Raw genomic sequence first — 23,513 nt, 5'->3', positions numbered from 1 at the left:
TCCTTTCTCAAAACTAAGAGTAATCTGCCTCGCTCGGTCATTTTGGCAACAAGACAGCATGGTGCATCGTACAGAAACACATCTCATTTCCATAAAATTAATGTTAGAATTTTCTATTCAGTTTTCATTGGGAAAGCAGATAACGCGTTGTTAGCTAACGCAATTGCCTTTGCATGGGAAAACACAGAATCTTAGCTTCATTGCGTCACTTTTATTTTGAACTGCATCACATCCGGCCGTGATTGGGAGTCTCATAGGGCGTTGCACAATTGGCCCAGCGTTGTCCGGGTTTTGCCGGAGTAGGCCGTCATTGTAAATAAGAATTTGTTCTTAACTGACTTTCCTAGTTAAATAAATGTTAAATAAAAAATGAACCGACTTCGCGGTGGGCTTCGAACGGGACTCCTCGCTCACGCCCGGGAGGCAGTCCTGTTCCAAATCGGATGCAATCAACTTTTAGCCGTCGCAAAACACGCCTACCCGAGCGGGATTCATTTTGATGCTGCTAAACCCCTCCCACCGGAATGGGTTGGGCAAGACACTGCAGTAACAACACTGATTGCATCTTTGTTCTGGCCTTTACTCATATGACATGATAGATATATGTACACATATCGGTTTATAGAGACACTGAACGTCACCTCGAAAAGTGTCTAAAAAGATTTCCAGTCAGTGGTAAGTTATGTCTGATTTATGATTTGGAATGCAAGATGCATGTCTCTATGTGATTGTGTTATTGAATTGGGACTATTTACCGAAATGAAATGCGCTGAAATTTAGCAGAAAAGCATATATTGCATGTTACCATGCTTCATTGCAATGGTAATCTATGTCAAGCATGTCCAGTCATGGAAATTAGTTTTGCGCGTTTGGATGATGCAATATGATGTGATGAACTGCTCAGTATCAGCTGATTCCTCCAAACATGGCAGGCGACTCTCTTCTTTGAGAGACGTTATCCTTGATGTCTTTTTGCGATATGATTTCTAAAACAAAATGAATTCTCTCTGAAAGCCTTCATTACTGTCATACACCCTTCACGGTCAATACTTGACATGCTGCTCTGTGGCATTTTATTTATACAATTATAAAAAGACCATGAGCTCATTTGATCCACTGAAAACAACATGAACAAATGTGATATGCACAGGGATTATTGCAGAAAGTGAAGTAGTCTATAGGCCTATAGTTTAAATGACTCGCAACCATGTAGATTGTGGTTCAATGAATTGTAATAAGGAGGCTAACACAGTGTTATTGAGGGTTTATTTTAAAGGTGATGCAGCTTTCTGGAAGGGGTGTGAACCTGACGAGACTGAAATCAATACTCAAAGCAACAATTTGATCAGTTTGATGCAGGCTTACAGTATAGGCTGTTGGATTTATCCAAGAAAATGAAATGATCATTCAACGTTTTCTTGATGACCATGAAATGAACAAGAAATGCAAATTTAATTCCACATTGTTACCTGTAGTGTTGGCAGGCAAATTGGCGTTAGTTCCAATGGACTTGCCACAAGCATTTCAGTTTCAATCAACAATATTGATTCAAATGTATTGTTGCAGCCTTGTTTATTGATATATCAATCCAAATTAATGCCTTGTTAGACTTTCTATCTGGTTACTATGTAAAATGTATATATGGAGCATACCCCATTAAAAATGTATTTTATTGGAAATAGAAGAAGACGAGGGCTGTTTATTGTTTTAGGTGCACAGTGTAAATGAGTGCAAAAACAAAAGGGGATTCCAACAGTTTTAAAATTGAGATTCACTACCAGTTTATTTGATTTCCACAGCAAGTGTCTTTGGATGGAGGAAGGGAGTCATTGTCTGCAACAATTAAATTCTGTTTTTAGGTCCTACTTTGTCATGTACCATACAGATCTGCTACAACGATCGACTATCGTACCATAAACCTTTTTTGTTATGAGACACAGTTCAGCGCTCAAAAACAGTTGCTTCTTGTTATCGGTCCATGATGCTACAGTGCCGCTGTGTTCAAAGCAAGCCCTGCCCCCCTCTAGTCAATTAACCAAGTGAATGACATGACATACTGTACCATCCAGCTCTATAGGTACCTATAAGAGTTCTCTACCAGCTGTTGTCCTTATCAATCTCATGTCAGTGAAATGTACAACACGGACAACAAACAGTGCTTCTTGCTTGCATGTGTGTATAGCTCACTGTTTTGCTATACTACAGTGAAATTCCAGCTATGTATGCTTGTGACTGACTGAAGACTGAATCCTAAATTAACTGGACTTTTGTTTCCCCAAGCCTGCTGCCTCCCACACTGAAGGACTGAAGGTACAATAATATAGATATGTGTTCTTGTCATGGTCTGTTCAGTGACTGGAATGGAGTCTAATGTACAGATTGGAATTGTAGTCCCTTCTCTAACTTAACCATCAAATAATGTTTTATGCTGCAGTTTCAGTTTTGTGCCTAACAGAATTGCGTTGACGGACACAGGGTGTCCTTCCTCTGTATCCAATTATGTTAGAGCATGATCACCTTTTTTAGGGCAGGCCAGGAAGAATGCCTCTTCAAAGTATTTGAGCATAGTGCTTGTTCTACCCTATAACTATCCAGCCATATAAACAAAATATATGTTTTATATGGCTGGATATAAACATACTGAAAGTGTATGATCAATAGTCAAACTGTATCTGCGAAAGGCTATAATTTTTGTAATCCCACAAATTAATTTACATGAAAATACCAGTGGAATTCCAGACAATCCAAACGCCTTTACATTGTGGCACTCAGTTTTACCTATGAAATATTCAGACAGCACTTAGAGTGTCCTACCCATGGCCACTCTGGGCCCATCACGGCTCCTAGTTCTGAGACATTATCTCCATTGTCATGAGTAAAAAGCGTTTACTGATAATGAGCCACATCATACAGTGTTCCCTCTCATTTGAAACAATGTCCCTCTGCCTGCAAGTTTATTCTGTTGGGGCTATTTATATGCTAGCTTCCAGTAACCCACCTCTTAACACACACACACACACACACACACACACACACACACACACACACACACACACACACACACACACACACACACACACACCCTCTTATTTTTTCCATCCCAGCATGTACCCATTCGGAGGGGTCTCAGTGCGCATCCAGAGGGAGAGACTACATGCCGAGGGAATGGGAACCAATGAGCGGGCGCTGAAGTTCCTCAATCAGGACTACGAGGCCTTGAAGCAGGAGTGCCTGGAGAGCGGCTGCCTGTTCGAGGACCCCTGCTTCCCTACCGAGCCACCTTCCCTTGGCTTCAAAGAGCTGGCGCCCCACTCATCCAAAACCCAGGGCGTGGAGTGGATGAGGCCCACAGTAAGAGACTGATAGGAGTTACAGTGTTCCAAATTAATATTGTAGTTGAAGCCATACAAGAGATACACATACAAATCCCTTGGTTGTATCAACCCTTTGGACTCCTGAGTGGCGCAGGGGTCTAAGGCACTGCATCTCTGTGCTAGAGGCGTCACTAAAGACCCTGGTTCGATTCCAGGCTGTATCACAACCACCCATGATTGGGAGTCCCATAGGGCCATGCGCAATTGGCCAAGCGTCGTCTGGTTTAGAGTTTGGCCGGGGTAGGCCGTAATTGTAAATAAGAATTTGTTCTTAACTGACTTGCCTAGTTAAATAAAGGTTAAATAAAATAAATACAGATCTCAAGTAAGGATTTGTCCCTAAACTCATAAATGGTATTGCAAAAAACTGTGTAAGCTATTCTTGTGGTGTCTAAATGGCTTTTGCTCAAGCCTCTAAATCAAACCCTTGTTCCTGTGTGGTTAGACTGTAGGATGAGCACAGTATGTGCTACTTGCAGACACATGGCACTCTAGATATATTTTGTGCCTGTGCTGAGAATTAAATGGTTATTTTGGCATGGAGGGTCACAATGAATGGCATGTCATGAGAAAAAAAACAGGTGGTCTTTTCAACAAAGAGGGTTAGGGTGTTGAGTTAGCTTTTAGGGTTAGCATTTCACCAAACCTGAAAAGGTGCTGTTTAAGATGAATCTCTCATTGTGACTTCTGTGTACTTACCAGTAATTCCTCCCACCCCATGCAAAGATAAAGGTCACAGTTGCCAGGTCGCAGTTGTAAATGAGAACTTGTTCTCAACTGCCCTACCTGGTTAAATAGGTAAAATAAAATATATATATAAAACACTCAAGCAACAAATTAGTCCCTTCCTTAATTATGTATCCACAATTGGTTGATACATTACTGTGGTCACAATGTGCCAGTCTATTTCTGCTTTCAAATAGTTCTTTGTATTGGTCTTGGAAAATGGATGTTATTCTTTACTACAGGAAAATGTTAGTGTCTGGTGGGCAAAAAACAAATGTAACTCAAAATCCCTCTTTCGCGCAGCATGTGATAGCACTGTCATTCTGTAGCAGAGGTAAAGACAGCACTGTTGATAGATTAACGTGGCGGTGGGCTGACGGGAGAGCCATGCTCACTTCAGTCAGCGTCCCTTGTCGGGGAGTGTTTAACAAACAGTCTAGAGGCCTACATGCCAGACATATCTCCTACAACAGCTGCTGCTTGTGTATACTAACTAACAGCACAAGCTGCTAAATTATTTAAATAACTTAAGGCTGGGAGGGCAGCCCTACTCTCTCACACTAGCGGCAGGTTTTCACTCTTCAAATCATGCTTTGATGTCATTTGACTCTGTATCGGTACCCCCTGTATAAAGCCCCGCTATTGTTATTTACTGCTGCTCTTTAATTATTTGTTATTCTTGTGTCTTTTTTGGCGGGGGGGGGGGGGGGGGGGGTTCTTAAAACTGCATTGTTGGTTAAGGGCTTGTAAGTATTCGGCACATGTGACAAATAACATTTGATTTGATTGAGAGAGTAACAATCTACTTTTGACAGACTTTTTGAACGCTTGAAAAGTTTGACTAAAGATACTTTCAGTGTCAGTCCAAAATGGACATGGGTTAAAGTTGCAAAATCCTAAGTAGGGGTACTGTAGTTACACAAGCTTTTGCACCAGATTTAAAAACATCAGCCACATTTTCATTCATGATATTTGTCTCGATGTGTACATATTTGCGTGTCTTTTAAAATACTGTTTCTGATTTTACTTCATTTTCAATAGGAGTTTTCAGATAACCCTGAGTTCATTTTGGGCGGCGCCACAAGGACTGATATCTGTCAAGGAGCACTGGGTGAGTATCAATGTGCTTAGGTGTCAATGTGCTGTAATAGTTTGACACTAAAAGGGGGCTTAATAAAAGGCCTTAAAAAGACTATGTATTTCTGTTTTCTGCAGTGTGGTACTCCAGGAACTACAGTACTACTATTGTAATGGCTCAAACACCGGTAGGATTGTCAAACGTTTGCTTGCCGACAGTACTTAGCACCTCTGAACAGAGTGTTGGCAGTCAATCTCTTTTGTGTTCACACAGCAAAGACCTTGAAGTCGTCAGCTATTCAGCCTTGTTAAAATACTCGAAATCAGAAGGTGGCAGTATCCTTGTTTGGAAATGCATGTCCATGTGAGTTGCTTTATGGTCTAGTCAATGTTACTTAGCTAGCTAGCTGCGCTAATATTGCTATTGTTGTTGAATTCCATTGTTGATACTAGTCACATGGCCACAGCTAGTTTGGCAACAGCTAAATAATAGCTAGCAAGATGACAAAGAAACAATTTAATTGACTCTTGCATGGACAATCCATAGATACATTTTTAGCTAGCTGGCTAATGTAAGCTAAATTGCATGATTCTCTAGCTAGCTAGCTGTTGTGCTAGGTAAAGTAAAGACACTGCATTGACTCTGGGCAGCCAGCTACAGGCTGCTGCTTCATGGATTTCATTATAATGTTACTAGCTACAGTGGCCAGATAGCTAGCTTGGTAAAGCATTTAGTGTTGTGTGCATTGTGCTGCACTTATTACCACCCCATTCATTTTATATGAAGTATGTATGACTACCTTGCTCAGTTAGCAAGCTAACGTTAGCTATCTAGCGAACTAATAAGCTAGTGCACATTAGCAAAAAGTACTTATTTGAGCACAAAACTCCTTAGCTAGATGTAAAGACTTGCTCTAGAAAAAAATATGTATTATGCAGCTTTTTTTTATTTTGAACACTGACGAAAAGGGTGGATTAGACCAGAAAAAGTGCCCTATTTCCCCCCTCCCCCTTGTCACTCCTGTCGGCTCCCCCATGTGGAGGTTTGTGCTCACTGATTGGCTCAAAGTCAAGTTGTCGGCTACTGCCTAGTATTGCGATTCTACAAGTAGAAACTGCAGTTTTGGTGGTATCAGGTCAGTACTCAGCAGGTATGTATTTTGTACTAGCAAGAAAAGGAACGGCCTCCTTCTGTGATAAGTAACTATTGGCAGTCTATCTACACTCAGATTTTCTGTGTGTTTCTTGCTTAAGCGGTTCCTGGAGAAAAAGTCCCTTTTATTAAAAAAAAAACTTGTTGCTTAACAGCAGTGTCCCTCCTCCTCCCCCTAATGTCTTGCAGGGTTTTCAATGTGAATGTTATTTTCCTCGACAGGGCACTTAAGTGAAACCAGAGGACTAGAAAAACTAACAAAATTACTGCCTGCGTGGAACAGTGAATAGCTCTTCCCTCATTCTGAGACATACAGTAGTTCATTCTACTACATAGAACAGAAAAACAACTCATCAATTCTTGCCAGACCTAACTTGCCTAGATGTTCAGTGGGATATATTACAATGATGTTTTTTCACATTCCTTGGGAGTTCTGTGTTCGCTGTTCTGTGAAGGGAGTAGTATACAGCATTGTATGAGATCTTCAGTTTCTTGGCAATTTCTCGCATGGAATAGCTTTAATTTCTCAGAACAAGAATAGACTGACGAGTTTCAGAAGAAAGGTCTTTGTTTCTGGCCATTTTGAGCTTGTAATCGAACCCACAAATGCTGATGCTCCAGATACTCAACTAGTCTAAAGAAGGCCAGTTTTATTGCTTCTTTAATCAGGACAGTAGTTTTCAGCTGTGCTAACATAATTGCAAAAGGGCTTTCTAATGATCAATTAGCCTTTTAAAATGATAAACTTGGATTAGCTAACACAACGTGCCATTGGAACACAGGAATGATGGTTGCTGATAATGGGCCTTTGTACTCCTATGTAGATATTCCATAAAAAATAAGCCATTTCCAGCTACAATAGTCATTTACAACATTAACAATGTCTGCACTGTATTTCTGATCAGTTTGATGTTATTTTAATGGACAGAAAATCTGCTTTTTGTTCAAAAACAAGGACATTTCTAAGTGACCCCAACCTTTTGAACGGTAGTGTACATATATACATACGGTACTAGTCAAAAGTTTGGACACACCTACTCATTCAAGGGTATTTTATTTAATTTTTTTTACTAATTTTTACATTGTAGAATAATAGTGAAGACATCAAAACTATGAAATAACATAGTAACCAAAAAAGTGCAAAACAAATCAAAATATATTTGAGATTCTTCAAAGTAGCCACCCTTTGCCTTGATGACAGCTTTGCACACTCTTGCGTTTCAACCAATCAGTTGTGTTGTGACAAGGTAGGGTTGGTATACAGAAGATAGCCCTATTTGGTAAAAGACCAAGTCCATATTATGGCAAGAACAGCTCAAATAAGTGAAGAGAAATGACAGTCCATCATTACTTTAAGACATGAAGGTCAGTCAATATGGAACATTTCAAGAACTTTGAAAGCTTCTTCAAGTGCAGTCGCAAAAACCATCAAGCGCTATGATGAAACTGGCTCTCATGAGGACCGCCACAGGAATGGAAGACCCAGAGTTACATCTGCTGCAGAGGATAAGTTCATTAGAGGTACCAGTCTCAGAAATTGCAGGCCAAATAAATGCTTCACAGAGTTCAAGTAACAGACACATCTCAACATCAACTGTTCAGAGGAGACTGCGTGAATCAGGCCTTCATGGTTGAATTGCTGCAACGAAACAACCACTAAAGAACACCAATAATAAGAAGAGACTTGCTTGAGCTAAGAAACACAAGCAATGGACATTAGACCCGTGGAAATCTGTCCTTTGGTCTGATGAGTCCTAATTTGAGATTTTTGGTTCCAACCACCATGTCTTTGTGAGACAGAATTGGTGGACGGGTGATCTCTGCATGTGTGGTCCCAACCGTGAAGCATGGAGGAGGAGGTGTGATGGTGTGGGGGTGCTTTACTGGTGTCACTGTCTGTGATTTATTTGGAATTCAAGGCACGCTTAACCAGAATGACTACCACAGTATTCTGCAGCGATACGCCATCCCATCTGGTTTGGGCTTAGTGGGACTATCATTTGTTTTTCAACAGGACAATGACCCAACACAACTCCAGGCTGTGTAAGGGCTATTTTACCAAGAATGAGAGTGATGGAGTGTTGCATCAGATGACCTGGCCTCCACAATCACCCGACTTCAACCCAATTGAGATGGTTGAGATGATTTGGACCGCAGAGTGAAGGAAAAGCAGCCAACAAGTGCTCAGCATATGTGGGAACTCCTTCAAGACTGTTGGAAAAGCATTCCAGGTGACTACCTCATGAAGCTGGTTGAGAGAATGCCAAGTGTGCAACGCTGTCATCAAGGCAAAGGATGGCTACTTTGAAGAATCTAAAATATATTTTGATTTGTTTAACATTTTTTGGGTTCCATTATTCCATATGTGTTATTTCATAGTTTTGATGTCTTCACTCTTATTCTGCAATGTAGAAAATAATAAAAAATAAAGAAAAACCCTTGAATGAGTAGGTGTGTCCAAACTTTTGACTGGTACTGTCAAAAGCTCTGTGTGTGTAAAAGAAGAATGACCCTGACTAGGCAGCTGACTGTTTGGGTGTGGCAGAACCCATTTGTGAGTCAGGGAGACACTGGTAATGATTCACAGAAAGGCTAATAGCGGACACGCCTACATAGAAAGCGTGCTAATGGATCTTGGCTGATGTCCCATGCAGCAATCTCAGGCGTATGTTTGCAAAACAGGGTGGAGGGAGGCGGATAACGGACCTAGCCAATGGAATGGAATTCAAGATAAAAGATTGTTCAATCAGCGAGCTATCAGTCGTGATTAATGCCATGATCAGCTTCCTTTTTAACTAGTGAGAAAATGTTGTTGTGAGTAGATCACAGGATGTGGCTCAAAAAAAGACCAAAACTGTTCTGTTCTTGAGATCTCACAAGTCTTGTTTAAAGTTTCCTCACAGCTCTAGTCTAGCTGGAAGTGAAAAGGCGGTTGGATGTGTAATTGTTATACACACGACGGGCTGAAGACCCAGCCCACAAACAACTTCTCTCTTTCTGTCTTTGGCAGGAGTTGACTCTCCTGTTATGTCACAGCCTGTGGGCTCCCCCTCTGTTTGTTTTGGGGAATTAACTTGATTGAGTTATGTAGCCTTTCAAGCATTCTATAAGGCTTATCAAACTTCAGGTTGAAGCTAACCAGTGCTTGAAATGTAATAGAAGATTTGACAATCTGATAATACTCCTCACTATAAGGTCTGTCTTTAACTTTTTCACCAGCAAGCAGTGCTTAACTTATTGAACATATCTACTTCTGAGTATACACTTATATGGATAAGGCTGCTGTCATATGCACCCACATTAGAACACCGACACACTAGAATTTTATGTTAGAGAATTTCAGATGAAGCCAATGCTTTTTGAAGTTGTACTTTTGACGGACAAAAATGGACAATGATATTGGTCATACACAATTTAATCTGTTCATCCGTTTGAGTGTGGCCTTAGCCTTAGGATTTCAACCCCTCAGTCGATAACAGCAGTTACACTTAGCTTAAAAGAAAGGGATATTTTAGCAAGACCTCGAGGCCAGAGCAATCCCCAGTAGTGACATTTGGGACCTTTAACATTGCATTAGCAATCCCCATAGCTCTCTCTATAGGGAAGTAGCTAATGCTTACTCCCCACGCTAACTCAGTTACAGTACATGACCCCTTAAAAGCTGAATACATTTACATTTGAGTAATTTAGCAGACACTCTTATCCAGAGAAACTTACAGTAGTGAGTACATACATTTTTGTACTGGTCCCCCGTGAGAATCAAACCCACAACCCTGGTGTTTCAAGCGCCATGCTCTACCAACTGATCTACACGGGACCATAATAGTTGAGGTTGCCTGATGGTTTTAACAATGTGACGATGGTGGGAATAAGCCTTTGACATGTTCAGCTGTTCTTGCTGCATGCCATTGATAGTAGTCTGCTCATGGTGCATGATTTCAGTTAAAGCAAATTGGAAGCGATTTTTCAAAGAGGAGTTAGGTTTTGGAAAACAAGAACAAATGTTTGAAGGCTTGGCTCAGACTGGCCAAAATGCATTAGGTTGGCTTTTCACTCACTACTAAATGCTGAACAAGGGTGATTTGAGCTGAGTGCTTGAAATGAGTTAAGTGTTTTGTTTGCTACTAACAGCAGCCTTCATTTAAAGTGGTGAGATAGAAACCGCACCAGACAGTGTAAATGTTGTGTTTTTAAGACATATGGGTAATATTGTAGAAAGATGCACACATTACTAATTTAGGCTATGGTGCCTTTTAAATTTTGAATGTTAAGATTTCTTTATTGTTATTTGGCAGTATTTTAAGAAAACATTTGAGGCTCAGCTAAATTAGCTTATATTTATTCACCCTCTCTCACAGTTTCACCCCAGGTTGAAATTATTAAATTTGAAAATGACTTAACTATCTCCCTCTTCTCCCATCTGGGCCAGGTCCTTCTATTCTGAGCCTGGTTCCTCTCTATGTTTCCTCCTCGTAGGAAGGTTTTCCAGGCCACTGTGCATCTGCGTGCTCTTTGGAGTTTAGGCCAGGTTACTGTGAAGCACTTGGTGACAACCGCTCAGTGTTTAAAAAGTGCTTTATAAATACATTTGATTAATTTCTTTTTGACTATTTTCCCTCTGTGGCTAGGTGACTGCTGGCTCCTGGCAGCCATTGCTTCCCTCACCCTTAACGAGAAGCTGCTACACAGGGTGGTCCCTCATGGTCAAACCTTCCAAGACAACTACGCTGGCATCTTCCACTTCCAGGTCCAATCAATCAAACAGAATAGAGGAAATGGAATAGAAAAAACTTTTAATGAAAGATAATATAATGATACAGCTTCAAACAGCGTGGTAGCCTAAATACGTAAGAAAGAGTGACTTGCCATATTCAGATTGAAGTTTGATTTGAGGGATTTTAAATCAACCTTTTGTAGGAGGCTCAATTCCTGAATTATCAGGTCACAGGGCTTTTCCCCCAAAGAATTCCCAGAGAGACAACAGTTCTGGCATATATTATTAGGTGATTATGGGAAGCACTTAATAATATATGCTGGAGACGTTATTTAGCGTCATAGGGGAGCATAAAACAATTATAACCTTCATGTCTGACTCCAAATTCTTCCCCAACAGTAATGACTGTTTTGTTTGTTCACAGTTCTGGCAGTTTGGAGAGTGGGTGGATGTTGTCATTGATGATCGACTGCCTGTCAAAGATGGCAAGCTGATGTTTGTTCACTCCGCTGAGGGTAACGAGTTCTGGAGTGCCCTGGTTGAGAAGGCTTATGCCAAGTATGATTTTCCTAATATTAGCTATTGTCTGTGTCAAAAGGTTTGAATGTTTTAATGGTTCTGTAAAACAGGCTTTAATTCAGGTATACAGTGCATCCATCTTAGAATATAATTGTATTTTTGCAATATTTTATTTGCGAAACCAAGTTAACAGTTAGTAACAATTGAATGTTCATAAAGCATACATGTCACAAGTCCAGTTAGCTCTGACGTGTAATTGCGTCATACATTCCTTAAGCTTTCATAAATCTATGTCGCTATAATGTTATTTTTATTATTTATTATGTTTGTTTTATGAACATACATTTCATTTACGAATATTGCAGATAGTGAAGACTTTTACATTGTTGCATGAAGGGATATAATTATTTTCCAGCATTGTGACATTTTTGTGTTAGACTGAGTGGCTCCTATGAGGCCTTGTCTGGTGGCAGCACCACAGAGGGCTTTGAGGACTTCACCGGTGGCGTGGCAGAGTTTTACGAGCTACGTAAGGCACCTAAGGATCTGTACCGGATCATCGGTAAAGCCCTGGAGAGAGGCTCCCTTCTGGGCTGCTCCATTGACGTAAGTGGCGTCTCTGTTACATGACACACACGACAACCTGCAGTACACATATGCAGTCCTCTCAGATGGGGGTTGTTTCTGGATGGGACCTAGGTCACTGGCGCAGGTCCTATGTTCTAATCTAGGTTGACATTTTCCCCCATTCAGCTTTTAAATTCCCCAAAACAACAGAATCACTCACAACATGAATCTTGGCTTATTTTAAAACAACCTATCTTTCCACATAATGGAATTGTGAGCTGCAGTATTCTCAATGTTTTGCCTCTGGTGATGTTTTGAGACAAAAGTGGTCCCCTAAAATGGACAGAAATGGGCACATCTTCCCACGCCCCTGGGCATACAGTATATTGTCAGCCTAAAGCTACTTAAGAAATTATTTACATCGTAATATGTGTATATGAACCACACAGGCAACACTCAAGCCAACATTTTAGGTAAAAAATAACTGAACATTCATACAGCCTCTTTTAAAGTGGAGAGAAAAAGAGTCTGTTGTCACAATTATATTTTTGGCCGAAGATGTCATGTCCCAAGTGTGTGTGGTAACAATTGAATATGTATGATGACATCTGTTTGCATTCCCAGATCACCAGTGCCTTCGACATGGAAGCAGTGACCTTTAAGAAGCTGGTTAAAGGCCATGCCTACTCTGTCACAGGTCTGAAGCAGGTGGGTGTGTGAAAATAAGGCTTTGTGGAAAAAGTGAGGGATTTGCCTCTTCCTGCAGGCCATTTCAAGCCTTAGGCGATTGTGCCTGATTCATACTATAGGGCAGACCCGAACCATACTGTAATAGCTCAGATTTTTCATTTTCACATTGTCCTTTCCAGCATGGTTCCATTGTGGATTCGTAAGCAGGCCAGCTAAGTACAACTTAGCATAGTGTGGCTCAGCTTGACCCTAGTGTGAATCTGGAATTGGAGGAAAAGGAGTGGTGAAAACAGGAATATAAATGTAAACAAATCACAAAAAGCAAAATAAGAAGCACTTATTCTCATCTTTCAGTATACAGGCAATCTTTTGCAGAAATTGCTTATTTCCAAATGTAATAGTTATACGGGCATCTGTGACTATCAAACAACATCATGATTGAGAAATTCTACTTTCAAATTGGAATGTGTTTCTAAGTAAAATCTGACCCAATTTTTGTGTGTGTCTGTCTATCATCATAGGTGGATTTCCGGGGTCGCATGGAGAGGTTGATCCGTATTCGTAACCCCTGGGGTCAGGTGGAGTGGACCGGGGCTTGGAGTGATAAGTGAGTTCACATCACAACCATCATGCTTGTCTGGACAGCGTAGGGCTCCGTGGCTCAGACGTGTATAATACTCAATGTGCATCAGCAGTTTTTCAGTCACTGACAGTCACTCAATTAGCCCATGTCAGCTAACATTTTATAAGATTGCTAGGTAAGTTAGCCAAGCCAGCTATATCTAAACCTTCATGGCTGAATTACCTACCGGGCATGAAGGGCATGTGCCCAGGGGCCCTGACCTCCAGGGGTCCCCCATTGATTTTGTTATTCACCCAGATATCGTATGAACATGACATAAGTCAAGGCAAAATGTGCTTTAAAACTGCAACCAAATCTCGCTTAGGGCCCCCAAAAGGCTGTCTGTGTACATCTGTTTGTGTGCACAAATTCGCTATTCAATTTTCACGTTTTATTAGACGTATGTACAGGATACACATTGTATACACCATCCAATGAAATGCTTATTTGCAGGTTCCTTCTCGACAATGCAACAACAATAAGAAATAAGAAAAGTTAAGGATACGAACATAAAGTAAATTACGAAGTAGAATAATAATTTTAGCATAAGTATAATAGAGGAAGTCACAATTTATAATCTAATATGTACACTTGTTTTGGGAAAGGGGGGATTTGGGGGTAAGTGTTTTAAATTGTGCAGTATTTAGCAATAATAATAAGAGTCTGTTAGCAGCAGTTGTGATGTGTGTGTGTAGCATGAATGTGTGTGTGTGGGTGGGTGTGTCCGTGAGTGGGTGCATGTGTGCTAAGATGTGGAGAATCAGAGGCTGCTGGTCAGTCCAGTTTGATGGCTTGTCGATAGAAACTGTCTGAGTCTGTTGGTATCAAATTTTATTTGTCATATACACATGGTTAGCAGATGTTAATGCGAGTGTAGCGAAATGCTTGTGCTTCTAGTTCCGACAGTCTCGTGCTCCGATACCGTCATGCTCTCCACCACCCGCTGAAGGGCCTTGCGGTCGGGGACGGAGCAATTCCTGTTCCAGGCCGCGATTCAACCGGTCAGGACGCTCTTGATAATGCAGCTGTAGTATTTAGAGAGGATCCGGGGTGGCATGCCAAATTTCTTTAGTCACCTTAGGAAGTAGAGATGCTTTTGTGCTCTTTTGACAAGAGTGGTGGTGGTGGTGTTGTTGGTTAATGTCACGTCCTCGGTGATGTAGACCCCGAAGAACTTAAAACTGCAGACTCTTTCTACTGCAGTCCTGTTGATGTGGGTCAAGGCATGTTCCTTCCTCTGCTTCCTGAAGTCAACAATCAACTACTTTATTTTGCTGACATTGAGGGAGACCACAATGCCAGTTCACTTACCTCCTCGCTATAGGCTGACTTGTTGGTGTCATGCAAAGCCACGCAGTCGTGGGTGAACAGGGAGCACAGAAAAGGGCTGAGGACACACCCCTGGGGGGGCCCTATGTTAAGAGTCAGTGTGGGGGAGGTGTTGTTACCAATCCTCACAGCCCGTGGTCTGCCCGACAGGAAGCAAATGATCCAGTTGCAGAGCTTGGTGTCGAGCTTGGAGGGAACAATAGTGTTGAACAGTAGTCAATGAACAGCATTCTCACATAAGTGTTCCTCTTCTCCGGATGTGTTAGGGCCATGTGAATAGTGATGTAAATGGCATCTTCCGTGGATCTGTTGGAGCGGTAGGCAAATTGGAGTGGGTCCAGTGTGCCTGGCATGCTGGCCTTGATGTGGGCCATGACCAGCGTCTTGAAGCACTTCATGATGACCGGGGAGTCAGACGGTGCGATAGTCATTTGGGAATGTCACCTTGTCTTCCTTGAAGCAGGTGGGGTCTACAGCCTGGGACAGTTTGAAGATGTCAGAGAAGATGCCCCCCAGCTGGTAAGCACTAGGACTGGGATGATATCGCAATGTTTTTTCCATGGTAAAAATGAAAAAACGAAGCAGAACAAACTCTTTGGTCCTTTAAAATCCTTCTGTATGTAAAATATTGTCTGCTATAGCTTGGAAAATAAATAAATGTGACTCTGGATGACAACGTGATGATGTTTGTTACCAACATAAGGGCTGTTTTCCTAAAGAAGGTGAATCTGCTTTGTGTTTTGTTTCCTTGTCACGATACTAACGAGTATCGTGTTACTGGTATCATCCCGGCCCTTGTCAGCACACACTCATCTGGGCTGGTGGGTTTGTGAGTATTCACTCATGAGAGTTTTCCTCACGTCAGCCTCGGAGAGAAAAAGCATCTGGTCAACCGGAGCAGCGAGAGTTTTCCTGGATGGCTCGGTATTGGCTGCCTCGAAGTGAGCATGGAATGTGTTATGCTCGTCTGGGAGGTGGGCTTCGGTGGGCACCACACACACAGTTGGATTTGCCTGTGATAGTCTGTAGTCCTTGCCACATGCGTCGTGAGTCTGAGTTGTTGAACATCAATTCAAGTTTGAGTCTTTATTTACTTTTTGCGTCCCTAATGGATTTGCGGAGCTCGTACCTGCTTGCCTTGTACTTGATTTTTTTTCTGTACTCTCTCCCTTTAGTTTTAAGGTTGTTGTCAGTAAGCATTACATTTCTATTGATCAGTTCAACAATACTCATCACTGTCTCTCTCTTTTTCTCTCTCCGTGTCTGTGTCTCTCTCTCGGATATTGCTATTAGTTCGTCTGAGTGGGATGCGATTGATCCATCAGAGAGGGAGGACATGAATTGCCACATGGAGGACGGAGAGTTCTGGTGAGTTCACATTCTGAGATATCACCTTGTGTGTTTTCCACCCACAACTCTGTTGTTTTCTATGGTGTCCTGTTTGTTGGGGCTGGACCCTGTATACCACACCGGCATCCGATAACAATCTAACCCAACCCACACCTGACCCAAACCAGATGGAAATATTAACATTTTTATCAAACAGATTCCATCGGTCTCCCTTTCCCTGCTTTCTGAATATACAGGATGCCCTTCCAGGAGTTCCTGCGCCAGTTTTCCCGGCTGGAGATCTGTAACTTGACAGCAGATGCTCTGAGTGATGACAGCCAGAGTTTCTGGAACACCATCAAGTTTGACGGAGGCTGGAGGAAGGGCAGCACGGCTGGAGGCTGCCGGAACCATCCAAGTGAGAGCACCATGACCACCACACTACACCCACTACCTTGTAGGCACTTGTGTAGACCTGAGAGGATTTGATCGTTGTAAGCAATATGGTAACAATTCCACCTAGGTGGTAGGGGCTAGGAGTTGATTTCGGATTCAGGGATACACTTAAACTTCATCAGTCACATTTACATTTAAGTCATTTAGCTGACGCTCTTATCCAGAGCGACTTACAAATTGGAAAGTTCATACATATTCATCCTGGTCCCCCCGTGGGGAATGAACCCACAACCCTGGCGTTGCAAGCGCCATGCTCTACCAACTGAGCCACACGGGACCGCAGTCACTGACTGCATGTCTTTTCTATATCACATGAGTTGCATACCTTGTTCATGGATTGCATATGTTGCAACATACAAATATCCTAGTGAGAACATACCATAACATATTTTATAAGGAATATACTGATATTTTGGTGTTATGCTTTCAAGTACCTAGTTATGACATTAGGGGGTGCTGTAGGATCATAGACAGAATCCGATACATACAGAGCTGCAGTACTTGTTCACTTCTCTAGTTTATCTGAGGGACGTGATCTAAGATATTTGCCTGTGTTTGTTTTTTTTGTTTTCTTCAAGTGGCAAAGTCACCATACAGACCATATCAACGGCGAAGGTTGGCTAATCTTAAAATGTTTTGCAGGCAATGTCCATGGCTCGGACCTGCATTGCAATTTAGGCTACGCAATTTAGGCTAGTATTCCCATGTTGAAGCCAATTACCTTTTGTGAAAAACTGGGGACATGTTTTTTTTTATTTTAAACTAGGCCTATTATAGGGTTACTGTAAGCCTATGACGTTTAATAAACAGTCTTCAATGGATAGGACGCACAGCCATGCTCTCCTAATGAATTGGAGTTCATGACAACGGAACATCAAACACCGTAAATGCACAACCACATTAAAAGCTTCGGGAGCAGGTTTTCATTGGCCAGTGAGTGGTCAAGCCCTCGTTACACCTACAACAAATTAATGAAAAGCGTGCCTCTACACTACCACCAGCTGTGTGCCCATAATTCCCGCTGTCAAAACAACAAAAATATTTCTGACACACCCACAGCATTGCGCGAGTGTGCTAAGATTTACGTTTGCGTTTGGTTTGTTAAAATAGAGCCATGAGTTGAGTTAGAATTGACTGCAGGTGTTTTTACTTGCTATGTTCAAAGGAGGTAGAACCCAAAATATACATTATCATGACCTCTGCCTTCTGTCTTTGTTAGACACCTTTTGGATCAACCCCCAGTATAAGATTACCCTGCTGGAGGAGGACGACGACCCTGAGGATGAAGAGGAGGCCTGCAGCTTCTTGGTGGCGCTCATGCAGAAGGATAGGCGCCGCTACCGACGCCAGGGCCAGGACATGCACACCATTGGCTTTGCCATCTACGAGGTGAGGGGTCAAAGGTGACAAGGTGACATGCCAGTAGCAGAGGAGAAAATTAAGCTGCAATAAATGTCGATGAAGGGTAGAATAAACTAAAGATACATTTTGCCAAGTAGAGGTATATTCTGTGTATAATGTCTGTTTATTTGATGTGATACCCAGTGACCAAAGAATCAACAGTAGACCAAAACAAAATGTCCCTAAAACTGACCTTGTCCTTTCTATCATTACAGATTCCAGAAGAGGTATGTAACGGTTTCAGGCACCCACATAAACACACACACAAACTAGCGCTATCTACCCCCTGTCCTTTTTCTCTCAGTTTAAGGGTTGTCAAAGTGTTCACTTGAAGAAAGACTTCTTCTTGAAGCACTCATCATGTGCACGTTCTGAGACCTTTATCAACCTGAGGGAGGTGAGCGCACGGCTGCGCCTGCCACCCGGGGAGTACCTTGTGGTACCCTCCACCTTCGAACCTGGGAAAGAGGCTGACTTTGTCCTCAGAGTCTTCACTGAGAAGCAGTCGGAGACACAGTGAGTACAGTATAGTAGTACTTCAGGGATGTGCAATTTAAATGGAGAAATACAGTTCTGTTAGCAGCAAAATTGTCAATCCTAAATTATTTCTCGTCTGGTTTTCTCAATACACCTCAATCAGTTGTTGGTAATTATGTACAGATGTTGAGTCTTAAATTGACCCGTTTTGTCGCAGGAGAAAATAATCCTGCAGTAGGAGGATTTGAATGTTTGAAGAAATATTTAGAATCGCAGCCAGGGGGCAGCTGGAAGCGGCGTTTGTATACAATGCAGTATCATACCTACATTTTAGGCCTACTGCAGGTCCACTGGGTACCAGTTCAACTGGTTTTAAGATGTCCTTTTTCTCGATAATATATACTGTAGTTCTAAAAAAAATCATAGGCTTTCATGGGCCATTGCGTAGCTGAGGTAGCCTACGCAATGGCTCATGAAAACCTATGATTTTTTATGCCCATGGGGGGAGTAATATCATTTCATATTTAGTTTGTATTCACCTGTGGGCTGCCACTTGAAGAAAATGTAAAAAAAATAATAATAATGTACATGTATACAAAGTATTGATCATGATGATCATATTAGAGTTTTAAAAAATTATACATTTAGTATGTAAATGAAAAGAAAGAAAAATAAGTGAGCCTTGATCCCCAACCCCACATTTCCAACAAGACTCCATCCAACCACCCACCCACAATATATATCTGTGTTATTAAGCTATATAAAATGACAGTTGTTGATGAGTATGGCTGCATTTCAGTTACATTTTTGTACATTTGAATGTTGGAGTAATAGGACCTGGGCCTAGCGTTTGACTGCCCCCGCATGGAGAGAAAAATATAACTTTTCAGGGAATCACATTTGAATTTCCTGATGCAGTAGGAAAATTCTCAGCGACAAAAGAGTGATCAAGTTACGATTTGACATCTGTATACCACTGTATTTTCTAGACATTGGCACAATTTGGTAAAGAATTGGAATAAGAGTCTGTGGCTATTGTATGGCTATTACTGAATGTAAAAAGCAGCTTTGGTATATTCTAAACATTGCATGTAAACATTTATGGAATTTATTTTAAATAGTTGCAATGTCATTTCAGAGAACTGGATGATGATGTGGTGGCAAACTTTGAAGATGAGGTAAAGAGTCAAGCTTAGATGTTCAACTCCCTTGCAATAAGTGCTTAACCAAGAACTTGACTTAGGGGTGCGAATACTTATGCAATCGAGACATTCCATTTTTCATTACAGGAAAAATAAAAATGTATTTTTCTTTAAGTTTGAAAGTGTGGAGTAGGTTGTGTATATATATTTTAAGTTACTGCAACATGCCAGAACTTTGCAAGGAATTAAATACTTTCACAAGGCACTGTTATTTCACTTGTTGACCATGTATCAACATGGATGGACAGCCGAGTCTTTATCTTCACAGGAGGACATCTCAGAGAGTGACATTGAGGACTCATTCAGGGCCATGTTCGCTCAGTTATCTGGGGAGGTGAGTTTCAAGTTTGGTTTTGCTCCGAAACGCATTTGAGTGCAAAGACAATGTGTTTTATGTTTAAGAACATGGAGACATTTTGAGTACAAAACCATTATCTGCTTTATGTTTTAGGACATGGAGATCTCTGTCCGTGAGCTCAGGACCATTCTCAATAGGGTGGTGACCAAACGTAAGTACTGTTCATTCAATGCTCTTCAGGTCGAGGGGGTTTAGTGACTCGTCATCCATTCAATGCAATTTCTGAAATGTGGTCTGTTATCCTATATTCAGGTAAAATGGGCAGACACCATTAAGGTTTTTAAATCACTTTTAAAACCCCGTATTTTTAGCCGGGCCTTTAATAAGTGATTATTTTACACATCTTCTGTGATCTTATGTTCTTTTATTTATCCTCTTTAATGCTTTAACTTTTTTCATTTATTGTTTTAATGTAAAGTGTGTTGCAATTTTAAATTGGATTTGATTCCCAGACAAGGACCTGAAGACTGATGGATTCAGCATGGAGTCCTGTAGAGGCATGGTCAGCCTATTAGACGTATCCTTCCTCAGCTAGTCACTTTAACACTCCCTACCCTTCATTTCAATACATACTCAACTTTATTTGGACAAAGGATATATTACGGCAGTATTAATGAAAAATACAATACATACATAACCAATTGCGTGATCACAAAAAAGTATCATTGCTTTGATATGTTACACTAACAGACAAATGTTGCACTCCATTTCCAATTGCTATCATGACACCTTGACTCACCTGTCACGCAGAAAGATGGCACCGCTCGCCTTGGTATAGTTGAGTTTCAGATTCTGTGGAATAAGATCAGGAAGTGGCTGGTGAGTTGAAATATGCTGATAATTGTATGACAATATTTCACTTCTGTAATAGTAAAATTGACAATGGCATGCAAGAATGCAAGGCAGACACCCATAGCTCTAATCTCTTCTTTTCCCAGGGAATCTTCCGCCAGTTTGATCTGGACAAGTCTGGATGTATGAGCTCCTATGAGATGCGTCTGGCCTTGGAGTCTGCTGGTGATTACTCTATCTTCGCACTACTGGATTGGTGTTGTTCAGTAGACACGAAACAGGCACAAATATTTATAAATAGAATAAAACAGATGTACTAGCTACCTGAACTTGAAAATAATGCGTAGGTTTTGCTACATTATACCTACTGAACACAATCCAGGGGCTTCAATGAAACAACTAATGACTATAACTTTTGTACTATAACTCTACATTACTTATGCACTACAACACATTATGAATTGCAGAGTTGATGTTGTCAATTACGTCAATTACATTATAGGTAATTCAGTACTGTTGATATCACAGGAGGTTGGTGGCACCTTAATTGGGAAGGACAGGCTCGTGGTCATGACTGGAGCTGAATAAGTTGATGCCATCCCATTCGCTCTGTTCCAGCCATTATTATGAGCCGTCCTCCCCTCAGCAGCCTCCACTGGTTGATATCAATGGATAACACTGCTTTCATCTTTACAGTCAGACTACAGTAGCCTGTTCCCAGATCTGTTTGTGCTATCATGTCAACTCCTTGTCACTTATTGCCATTGCATTACTATGAATTGGCATGATAACACAACCAAATCTGGGACCAAGCTTAGACAACAGTATGTGATGTCGGAAAAAAACTCTTTGGTTTTCATGTGTTACATGCTTTATGATCTTCACAGGATTCAAACTGAACAACAGGCTGAACCAGGTGCTTGTGGCCAGATACGCTGAAAACGAGGTCATCGACTTTGATAACTTTGTCTGCTGTCTGGTCAAGCTAGGAGCCATGTTCAGTATGTATTTTTATTTTTTTTTGACTACACAACCTGGTCCAGAAACAACATTTAGTCATGAAAGTATTGGATATATGTAAGCTCCCCTATCTATGCCTGATTGGAATGGTTAGTGGAGCCATTATCACCATTTTGAATACATATCTGATTCTTTTAAATCTGCAAAGGGGGGTGAGGGCTAGGCCAGTGATTGTTTCTGGACTGTGATTTGGGAATGAATTCACATTATCATTTCATAACTAGGACCAGGAGAGATTCTTGACTTCTGTCTATACTGGTAGTTCTGTCCTCCAGCACCAAGACATTGATGTAGTGCCCTCTGAAGCTTACAGTCATTCATCACATCTTCATACCTTCATCATTGCCATTAATATTCTACTTATCACACATTAAAGGGATACTTCTGGATTTTGACAATGAGCATGCTAGCAAATACCCATAGACTTAGTATTTGTGATAACGCTAGTTAGTATTGGCTAACGAAACTACCTCTACCTGCCTTCATACTGGACACAGAGACATAAAAATGGTATCTGCAGTGGTGCATCGAATTACAGGATAAAGATGTCATTGGTCAGATGGTCAAGAAAAGTTAATGGCGTTAATTATAGATAGTGTTAAAGCACAATTCTAAATATATATATTTCCCCTTATTTTCACAGAGGCCTTCCAGGAGTTGGATAGAGAAGGCACTGGAACTGCTGAAATGAATATCACAGAGGTGAGACCATTTGAATTTCAATGCTATGTGTCTTAATTACTGATTCACTATGGAAAAGTAACCTTATCCACTCTGTCTTTGTCTCTCACAGTGGCTGTATATGACCATGTGTGGTTGAAGTGTATGGTGATCTTGTATGCTGTAGAAGAGGACACATACACACCCATAGTAGAGGACAACCATAGACTCAAAGTGCCTCCAAAGCATCTCAGTGCACCCAACTAAGGCTTGCATCATCTCAAACAATCCCAAAGAAACTTCTACTCCCTACTTTTTAATCACCACTAAAAATACCTTGCTGCCTCTGCTCAATAACTTGGCAATTGCATTTAACCTGGTCAATTACACGTGATGAAAATGAAATGCTTTACTAAGGGAGTCGCTGCATATAAATCACTCCACGCATTATACAATGGCAAAGTTTTCAGGGCATACCGTTGTGCAAAGAATGCCTGTATTTTTTAAGTTCCATTCCAAACCTTTTAGGTTTTCCTCTCTTTTGTTTAACCATCAAATTCAGATGCTAGTCTGTAATAAGAGATGATATTGTACTCTGTGACATTATGTATTTTTTGCTACCTTTCGCAGGATCTTGGATTGTAGAAAGTATGTAGAGCTATAGGCTGCTAATGAACTGCAAATTGTAGTGATGAATTAGTCTTTAGGATACCTCAGTACAGTACACTACATCAGTTAAAGACAGAAATATAACTCATCTTTTTCTCAAGATGGCAATTTTAGTCTAAAAATTGGTGAGGGTACTTTCAACTGAAACACTAAATGTAGGAAAGGGACTCTTCAAAATGTGACAAGGTAAAAAGTAACTGATGCCTATGTTGAACTGCACATTTTAATTCTGCGAAGAATGTCACTGAATAAAAACTGACTGATCATGTAACTTATGAGTTATTCATTTTCTAAAGATGATTAAGAACATGGTTAATGCATAGTTATAATCCCTAATGCAAACAAGGTGTGTATGAATGTAACCTTTTATTTATCGTT

At 41.0% G+C, this 23,513-nt stretch overlaps 1 protein-coding gene across 2 annotated transcripts; it reads left to right on the top strand.

The window, feature by feature from the left end:
- Positions 1–42: 42 nt before the first annotated feature.
- On the top strand, positions 43–23,406 carry LOC139566277 (calpain-1 catalytic subunit-like). 2 transcript variants are annotated; one of them, XM_071387345.1, is made up of 23 exons: positions 43–675; positions 2,281–2,310; positions 3,105–3,351; positions 5,142–5,211; positions 10,959–11,077; positions 11,469–11,602; positions 12,001–12,169; positions 12,755–12,838; positions 13,342–13,427; positions 16,065–16,139; positions 16,358–16,518; positions 17,776–17,945; positions 18,173–18,184; positions 18,262–18,473; positions 19,573–19,612; positions 19,905–19,970; positions 20,088–20,145; positions 20,447–20,511; positions 20,745–20,813; positions 20,933–21,011; positions 21,674–21,787; positions 22,450–22,508; positions 22,600–23,406. In XM_071387345.1, the coding sequence occupies exons 3-23, from the start codon at positions 3,106–3,108 to the stop codon at positions 22,624–22,626; spliced, it is 2,115 nt and encodes a 704-aa protein (XP_071243446.1). In that variant the 5' UTR covers positions 43–675; positions 2,281–2,310; position 3,105; the 3' UTR covers positions 22,627–23,406. The 2 variants fall into 2 exon arrangements, 1 of the variants encoding a protein (XP_071243446.1); XR_011673079.1 differs by lacking the exons at positions 20,933–21,011; positions 21,674–21,787; positions 22,450–22,508; positions 22,600–23,406 and having other exon boundaries at positions 19,885–19,970.
- Positions 23,407–23,513: the final 107 nt, after the last annotated feature.

The sequence above is a fragment of the Salvelinus alpinus genome, chromosome 2 (assembly GCF_045679555.1).
Source record: "Salvelinus alpinus chromosome 2, SLU_Salpinus.1, whole genome shotgun sequence".
Lineage (NCBI taxonomy): Eukaryota > Metazoa > Chordata > Actinopteri > Salmoniformes > Salmonidae > Salvelinus > Salvelinus alpinus.
This window is presented reverse-complemented; position numbering and strand designations above follow the sequence as displayed.

Excerpts from the sequence above, each read along its gene's own strand:
- LOC139566277 (XM_071387345.1), top strand. The coding sequence starts at position 3,106 with ATGTACCCATTCGGAGGGGTCTCAGTGCGCATCCAGAGGGAGAGACTA. Across the intron at positions 16,140-16,357 it reads ATGGAGGACGGAGAGTTCTG|GATGCCCTTCCAGGAGTTCC; the intron begins GTGAGTTCACAT and ends CTGAATATACAG. Across the intron at positions 19,971-20,087 it reads TCGCTCAGTTATCTGGGGAG|GACATGGAGATCTCTGTCCG; the intron begins GTGAGTTTCAAG and ends TTTATGTTTTAG.